Source organism: Fusarium redolens (genome assembly GCF_020744475.1).
Source record: "Fusarium redolens strain MPI-CAGE-AT-0023 chromosome Unknown BKA55scaffold_50, whole genome shotgun sequence".
NCBI classification, from domain to species: Eukaryota; Fungi; Ascomycota; class Sordariomycetes; order Hypocreales; family Nectriaceae; genus Fusarium; species Fusarium redolens.
This window is the reverse complement of record NW_025763713.1, coordinates 47,724-57,064: the sequence shown is the minus strand read 5'-3', so window position 1 is coordinate 57,064 and position 9,341 is coordinate 47,724. Positions and strand designations below refer to the sequence as shown.

Genomic DNA, 9,341 nt, shown 5'->3' with positions numbered 1-9,341 from the left:
TATCGCAAAGAGAGCTACGCACTGTAAGTCTTTGTACGATATTTTGCACTAGCATATGACTCCCTATTTCGTCAAGGCTTGAGGACTCAATGAAGCTACCAGGCCAATTGAATGGTAGCTCTCCCCCTCGTCGCCTTGGATTTTAGGGTAATAGGTTTCAACTGATCAGGAAAGGTCGCGAAATTGTGTCACCAGGTTTTCGCGCTAAACCAGATTGAATTAATCGTGAGCCAAGACTTTCAAAGTGGGTCGTCGCTATACCTATTTGAATTTATCGTGAGCCAAGAAATTCTTTGTCATCAACCAACTTGACTAGAATCAATCGACTAAATATTCTGAATCATCATAACTTATTCCACAGACTTGAGAAAAATCGGGGTCTAGTTTCATCAAAATAAGCTTGTCTCGCTCTATCATATACTTGGCTTTTGGCCCATTTTGAGAAGTTTTTGTTCTCTGAACTCACGCATCAACCCTAACCTCCATATCCCCATATGAGCTAGCTGCTAGAAGGAAAAGGCCAGCTAAAACCCCTTCCCCAGAGACAGCAAGACCTTCACAGAGGCAGAGGCAGCAGCCTTCCAGCCCTAGCCCTTACCCTCTCCTAAGCTCTCAGTCTCTTAGCCCACCCCAAAGCAGCCTCTTTCCAGAAGACCAATCCAGGTTATTTTCCCTAGACCTTCCTGAAATCCCTATCTTCCCTATAGCTAAAAGAGGAAGACCTAGGCAAGAGACTGCTTTTCAGGCTAGTATTCCCCCTTCTAGTCCTATAGAAGAGGATTCTATTCAGTCTCCAGCTAGGTCTATATCACATATCTCACAGACCCAAGCCGGATCTATCCCCAGACCCCAGCTAGACCTATTCCTCAGGCTACAGCTAGGTCTTCTTTAAGGTCATCTCAAAGGGCCTCCTCAAGGTCTTCTTCAAGATCTTCTTCCAAGTCCTCTTACAGATCTATATCTCAAGGATTTGCAGATATCTTATTAGACCTAGAGACTCCCTCTTCCTCTCCCCCAGACCTTCAGCAGCAACACCAAGAGGCTATAGCACCAATCTTAGCTAAGGGATCTATACAGAAGCTTCTAGCCTATACAAAAATCCCTATAGTGGAGAAAAAGCTACAAGCTAGACAGGCAGCTATTTTTAAGATAGCTACTCAGAAGGCTGCTGAGGCCTTTATAAAGAGACTTACTAAGAAAAACCTCTTATACTTTCTTATCCTCCCTAGAATCTTAGGTCTTGGAATCCAGAAAGGAGATTTATCTACCTATCTCCGAGCCTATCCTTCTAATATCCCTTCCCTAGAGACCCTAGAAAGCCTCCTACAAAGCCCAGCTCAAAGTACTTCTTTTTCCCCTTCTCAAGGAAGGAAAACAGCCCCTAGCCCAGCTAAGAGGGCAGCTAAGATGCTAGAAAGAGGCTTCCTAGGACGGGCTTCTCGAGCTCTTATAGACCCTACCCCTATAGCTGCTGATACAGCTGAAAACAGGGCTATTTTACTCGAAAAACACCCAATAGGCTCAAAAGACCCCTTTTCAAGAAAGACTCGCCCAAGACCTGGCCAACCTATCACAGAGGAAGCTATCCTTGCCTCTATAGCTACTATAGGAAAAGAAAAAGCCCCCGGCCTTAGTGGCTGGACTAGGCCACTTCTAAACCTAGTATCTAAGGCAGATTCCCCAGTTATAGCCTTCCTAAGGCTACTAGCTGATATGATAAGGCAAGGAACAGCCCCAGGGGCAGACCTACTATGTGCAAGCCGCCTTATCGGCCTAGAGAAGCCAGATGGAGGTATTAGACCTATTGCTATGGGAGATCTTATCTATAAGGTAGCTATAAAAGCTATCTTAAAGACCTCCTTTAGCTCCTCTATGCTATTGCCCTTCCAGCTAGGCGTTAGCAGCCCAGGAGGAGTAGAACCAGCTATCTTCCTTCTTGAGGAAGCTATAGCTGGCCCAAATAAGGCTGATTTCCAATATATCACCTCAGTTGACCTCCACAACGCCTTCAACAGCGGGGCTAGACCCTCTATAGCGTCCTCAGTGGCCTCCTTTGCCCCTACCTTCTATAGGGCTGTAACCTGGGCTTATAATAACCCCTCACTACTAGTCCTTCTAGATGGTTTAACTATAGCCTCTTCTAAAGGGGTTAGGCAAGGAGACCCAATAGGACCACTTCTTTTTTCCCTCTCTTTTAGACCTACTCTAGAGGAATTAGCTAGAAAGCTCCTAGGGGCAACCCTAGTTGCTTATCTAGATAACCTTTATATCCTATCTAAAGACCAAGGATCTCTAGATATAGCTAGAGAGGTACTAGAGAAATCACCTTATAAGCTTAACCTAGCTAAAAGCAAGGAAATAGCTATTAAGGACCTTAAAAACCATGGTCTCAAGACCTTGGGTACTTATATAGGTCCCCTAGAAGGCAGAAGGGCATTTCTAGAAGAAAAGCTAGAAACCTTACAGCAGGCTATAGCTGCTCTTCAAGACCTGCCTAAGCAACACTCCCTCCTTCTCCTACGAGGCAGTATCCACCTCCTTTTACAGCACCTCCTTCGGCAACTTAACCCAGAAGGTCTATCTGACCTATAGGAAAGAGCTGATATCCTTATTAAGGAAGCTATTATGACCTTAATAGCTAGGAGCCCAGCCGAGCGTCCTAAAGAGCCTGATCCCTATCTCTTATCCCTTCCTGTAAGGGAAGGAGGTCTTGGGCTTCCTTTACATAAGGAATTAGCCTAAGGCCTATATCAGGCAGCTAAGGAAACAGCTAAGAAGATCCTTAAGGGTATTACTAGCTTTTTTACTTCTTACCCCTCTCTATCTACCTCAGAAGCCCAAAACCCTAGTTAAGACTAAGGGAAATTAGCTAAAGAGGTTTTTAAAGAGTTAAATAAGGCTAAGCTAGAAACCTTCCTCTAAGACCTCCCTATATCCTATAAGCAAGCCAGGCTAGAGAATGCTAGCTATCTAGGCCGCAAGTGGCTTAGAGTCTTACCTATACAGAAACCCCACTCTTTTACAGACTCTAAGACCACTAAAGCCCTTAGAAGCAGACTTTTCTATCCTATTAAGCCTCTAGACCTGCCCTATAGTGCCTGTGGTGCTATAGCTAGCCTAGGTCATGAGGATACTTGCAAGGGAGCTAGCAGAAGGTAGATTGCAAGGCATAACGCTGTTAATAGGGCCTTTGTAAAAGCCCTAGGCAGCCGGCCTGACCTTAAGGTCGAGATCGAACCCCTAGTCCAGCAAGACTCCTCCCTCCAGGCTGACTTTGCAGTCACTATTGGAAATAGCCGCTACTTCTATGATATCCAAATCGTAGCTATCTCCAAGGACTCTGCAAAGGAGGACCCCTATAGCACCTTGAAGGAAGCTGCTAGTGAGAAAAGGCGGAAATATCAGTCTCTTGGAGCCTTCTTCCACCCTCTTATCTTCTCAGCAGGCGGCCTTATAGATCAGGAGACCTCACAGACCTACAAGAAGCTCCAAGAGCTCTTAGGTCCCTTTGCAGCCTCACAGCTAGACTCAACTATCGGCCTTACCTTAACTAAGACTAGGGCTATCTCAGCTGCCTCTATAGCTCGAGATCTACCTAGGAGAACGCACTCCTAGATGCCAACCTATCTTCTGTTTTAATCTATCTCTTTTCCCTATTTTTCCTTTACCTCTATCTCTCTTCTATCTCTATCTCTTTCTAATCTTTATATCTTTCCTATCTCTATCCCTTTCCTATCTCTATCTCTTTCCTATTTATATCTCTTTCCTATCTATATCTTACTTATATTCCTATCTATCCTTCTTATATTTATATCTCTTTTATCTCTTTTTATCTCTCTATCTCTTTTTCTTATTATCTTTCTAATCTCCCTTTTATCTCATTTATTTATCTCTTTTTTATAGTCTTTATAAATCCTTATATAAATAGCACCTAAGCAAGATAGCTTTCCATAGCCTAATATAACCCTATCCTAACCCTAAGAAATATAGATTAACAGTGTTTAAAATAATAATAGTAAAGATAGGTATTAAGTAGGAAACTATAGCGCTATTACTAGGTTGCTGACTTTCTAACCTGCCTTTATGCTTGCTATATATACTATAAATCTATAATAAACTAAAGGAATATTCTTCCTACCAAAAGCGCTACTACTGCAAGATCCCCTTGCAAACCTAATGGCAATACCAGCATTATTACAGGGGGGGTTGTATAGCCATATTGCAGCGCGCGCTTACATCGGCGTAATGCCTAAATCTCCTCTTAGGGTTGCTGAATGGACTGAAATAAATATTACCTTAATATAAATAGAGTAGACGGCCGTATAGGGCGGCATCTAAAACATAGCAGAGTAACTCCTGCTGCCAAACTATTAGGTATGTAGCTAGATAGTAGACTAGGCTAGGCCAGGTCTGGCTAAGTCAGGTTATAGAATAGGCTAATAGCTAAAGTATATAACCTAAGACCTAATAAGGCGTACCTTTAAGTCAGGAAGGTATCTGCATTAGAACTAATAGTTTTTATATATTTATAGAAACCTCTAGTTACTTAAGCTGCAGTAATATAGATATATTATTATTAGTTATAGTTAGAAAGTGGGGTTTTAATAGTTATAAACCTAAACCCTACCTTACTTAGCTAGGAGTTTTTAATTACGGACTATTTCTATATATATATATTTTATTACTTCGCATTTTCGCCTTAAGATATATAGATAATCTTAACATAATAAGTTAGCAAGAAGCAGTACTAAAACCTAAAGCAATAAGAATGCCTCCTCCTAACAGGATTGGCACTACTAACTGCAGCGACTTTGTAGACTTAGAGGATAAACACAAGTTTAATAAAGTAGCAGAAGATCTAGAACTTTATACCTGGGGCTCTTACTATCCTACCTACATCGGGGACATCCTTGCCAATAGGTATTGCATAGACTACAAGCTGGGCCATAGTGGTTTCTCTGTTGTCTGGATGGCTTATAATATGCATAGCAAGAGAGATATCGCCCTTAAGATTATGGTACTAGGAGACTCTGGAGAGCGTGAGTGCTATATGCAGGATGAGATTAAAAACTCTGTGTCAGATACCTCTTGTCTTCTGGTATACCAGGATACGTTTCTTATTACGGGCTCCTGTGGCCGTTATCGAGTTCTTGTTCTCCTATTACAGGGCCCGAACCTCAGGGACTATGCCTAAGAGAAACCGATTGTTGCCAGGATGTTGGCTGTAAAACAGCTGCTGTAAGCCCTGAAGGCACTGCATAATGGCGGAATTATATATTGCAGTAAGTTAACCCAGGCAAGCCTGCTGTCTATCTGGATCCTAAATAGTCTTATCGAGCCTTACATAGCTGATATGATATATAGACCTAAATAGTGCAAACGTTATGTTCGGTCTATCCCCACTCTATAGCTATGACACTGCCACTAAGTACTAGTATATTAGACGTCCTTAGAGGATGATTTTACTATCTATACAGCAGAAGCCAGGAGAGCTAGTTATGCCGATAGCTCTACGGAAGGAGCTGGTGATAGATGATATTATTCTTGGGGATTTCGGCCTGGCAATTCGAGCTGGTATATAGGTAATGCAAAGAGGGCAGCTACCTGCTATATACTGTGCCTCAGAGCGAGTACATGGCGTAGACCTAAGCTTTATATCTGATATGTGGAGCTATATGTGTTTATTTGTAGAGTTATATGGTAAATGTCCTCTCTTTAGGGGCTCGGCCAGCTTTACAGTTATCTCCTTCATCATCAAGACCCTTGGCCCCCTTCCGGCACAGTAGAAGGGCTTATATGATGCAGGCGACTCGTGCGATCTTGAATGGTATAACCAACATCAGAAGCCTAGTCCCCACCTCGGCCTCGAAGATAAGATACTGCGACTTCGGCCTGATATTAATACTACCGAATTACGACTTATCCTAGATATCTTGCGATGGGGATTCTTGTATCTGCCGGAGCACCGCCTGACCGCAGTGCAGCTTCTGGATAGTGTCTTATTTAAGGACCTAATGGCTATCTATAGACTATGACCTCCTGCAGGCTGGAGTTAAATGGTATGGCCCTTAGGACTGTATTAAGTAGCTACTGTAATAACATAACAATTTTATAACCCTTTATTATGCAAGAGACCTCTTAAGTGGTCTAGTAATAGTGAGGTCTGAAGGTAGCTATATAGTTAGAACCCCTTAGTATGGGAGAAACTGGAAATTTACTTAAACTCTGCCTAGTAAATGTGGATAAACTGGTTTTACTTAGGTAATTCTGCCTTACCTACCTATAGTTGGTTATCTTTAGGGTGTTGGTTATTAGCTTTGTAATTCCTGTTATAAACCTTTAGTAGGTTAGGTTGGCATTCCCGAACTTTTATTAAGGTCTTAGCTAATAAAAGTGCTCCTTTAAAGCCTTGATTTACTATATATCTAAACCAATAAGCTTTTGCAACTGCCTGCATACCTCTATTAGTCTAGCCTCAATATACTGGTTAGGGTAAAAGTAAGTATGGCACTAATAGCTTAAGTTAGAGGTTACTTGCTTTAGTAGTTAAGAGCGAAGGATAAGCAGAAGGGCCGATAGCTTTGTTTTAATTAGAAAAGTAAGAGCTAATAGAGCGCTAATACCTAATTAAATGCCTTATCTTTAAGGCTAGGTTTACTAAAGGCCTTTCTACTAGCCTGGCAAGGCATATTTAGTAGCTTACTTATACATAGCCTGTTTTATTTTTAGCAACTAACCCTGGCCTACTAGGCCGCATAACTGCACTATTAGGTAGATGGCATTATATTGGACTACTCTCTTATATCCTGACCTAACGCATTAAGCAGGCTAACATTAATACATAACTGCCTATCTAACTAATATATAAGGAGAGCCTTAGGTTATAATGCTAGAGTGTATCTAAGGTAGGATTTATAACGCAGTAAGGCCAGTCCTTTACCACTAGTATCTATTTATAAAGGCTAAATGTTTTAAGTAAATAGAACTTAAGTAAATATAAAGTCTAAACTAGAAGCAATAGGAGGGTAGCTATAAGGCTAAATGCTTTAATAATCCTTATGCTATAACTAGATAAAGTTAGTATGCTTAGATAAAAGTATATACTTCTAGCTTAATTAATATAAAGGATCTAAAGCTAGATAGTAATATACTTATGCAGTTATATATAGTTGTAATAGTGCTAAGCGCCTTTATTAAAAATACAATTTATTACTTCTAATAATATAAATAGCAGATTAAAGTATAGAATATAAAAGTTATTTAAAAACTCCTAATAATAAGAGAGATATTACTTATATATCTATAAAGTCTAATTTATTTACTACTCTTATATAGTTACTAAAGAAAAACGCCCTTATTCCTTAGTTATTATTAGTTAACTTACTACCCTATATACCTTAACCCTAATATCTTCCTATATTATTAATATCTATACAGTCTATTCTTACTTTAATACATAAGTCTAATAAGCATATATAAGGTAGAGAATTAACTAACTTAGTAATTTAAGAGCTCCGAATTATGGAATTACTAGTTATCTCTATTTTCCCTGTTATAGGCCTAGTATTTTACAGTAAGAGCTTTACTTATCTAGAACTTGTTATATATGCTAACTTAACCTAGCACTATCTCTAACCGGATGCGTATCCGATAGCCCTAGGTTACCTAGTATATTTTTAATAGTAATTAATAGCTTAAGCATAGCAGAACTTCAAATTAGTTATTTTAGTAAGCTTTTTCCTTTATACCTAATATTCCTATAGGCAGTTCTACTAGAAAATCTAAGACTAATATATATAAGAGTATATATATCTAGAAATAATACTTATAATTACATAGCTACCCCTTACTTAATAACTCTATAGTTACTTAGTACTGCCTTAACCTCCTAGTTAGGTTAAGGGGGCAAGGGGTCTCTAATCCCTAGTCTGCCTACCCTTAAGACCGCCCTTTAGCTGCAATAAAGTATCTTTTTCTATTTGCAGGCCTTTACTGGCATGCTCTTTATTATTAGCATCCTTCTTTTTATTACTTACATCTATATACAGTTTAGTAAGAGGAGAGCATAGAGTTAGCGCTTGATTAAGTAGGGCTAGTTAGAGAAGGCCCTTATGGCATTAGTTGCTATTTCTATTATCAGTGCAGCATCTACTATACAGACAGGAAATGCACTGCAGTTCGCCACAAAGAGGTTAGGTGCCGTTTCGCTCTATATTAAGGTCAGAGGTATACTGCAGGTGCTTAAGTGGCTTGCATTTGCATTCTCTATAACATTTTATATAGTTATAGTAAAGCAAGTTGCTAGAGGGAGAAGTAAAGGGCTGCCTGGTGGCGAGAAACTTACGAGCTTCCCTATACCGCTGCCGCTGCTGCCCCGAGGACTACAGCCTCTTCCTCCTCCGCCACTACCTCTGCCTTCTTAATAATAAAGTATCTTTATTATATAGTTACTAAAATAATATTAATACACTAGGTTGTATATATATAGCTAGCTACTTAATTATTTTATTAAAGACTAGATATATCTCTATACTGCCTTATAGGTAAACTAGAGTTTGTTAGTTGCCCTATATTATGCTAGCGTCTACTTAAGACCTATTAGGCTATAATTTCCTTGCTATCTTACTCTATTATGTTATTGAAAACTTAATATATTTATAATGCCTCTATACCTCCCCAGATTACCCTTTTACCTATCTATCTCTAAACCTGTTCCTTCCTTTACTTATCTGTTTACTTATCCCTATAGGAAAATCCAAGCCGGCTATATAGCTCTTTACTTTCCCTTAGTAAATATATCTATACCCAGGCAATAATAGATATTATAACCCCCTTATACTAGCACTTGCCATTTACAACTCTTTTCCAGCCGCCCTCCTTACTATTCTCTTCCTAGCTATTATATAATTCCTGCAGCACAAAACATCCTAAATAATAACTAAAATCCTCTACTACCTTACTTCTCTATATATACTTTTCTATACTAATAACAAGCTTATATACCTCCTATACCTGCCTACCTATTTCTATTACTTTATTATAATATAGCCCTAAGTATATCCTATTATTACCTAAACCCTGCCACTTACAGAATAGGCAACCCTTAAGGACTCAATCTGCAAGCTTCTTTTTATAGTCTAAAAAGTCTTAATGCTCTTGGGCTACCAGGGTCACAGCATAATACCAAGCATGTTCTACCTCTAGCTCCCGTTGCTACATATTACCTTCCTCTCTATCTTCTATTATACCGCATTCATTCTCTCTTTTTTCTTCATCTATATAATATTAGCAGACATCATATAGCTCTTTGCCCCTTCTACAGCCCTCTCGGTCATTTCGCC

The 9,341-nt window shown here is 39.6% G+C and overlaps 1 protein-coding gene across 1 annotated transcript; it reads left to right on the top strand.

The window, feature by feature from the left end:
- Nucleotides 1-4,768: 4,768 nt before the first annotated feature.
- Nucleotides 4,769-6,035, top strand: BKA55DRAFT_600537 (uncharacterized protein; the record flags this gene model as incomplete). Its single annotated transcript, XM_046196542.1, has 5 exons — nt 4,769-5,138; nt 5,365-5,386; nt 5,456-5,525; nt 5,583-5,700; nt 5,806-6,035. The coding sequence occupies 5 exons, from the start codon at nt 4,769-4,771 to the stop codon at nt 6,033-6,035; spliced, it is 810 nt and encodes a 269-aa protein (XP_046040665.1).
- Between the last annotated feature and the right edge of the window lie 3,306 nt (nt 6,036-9,341).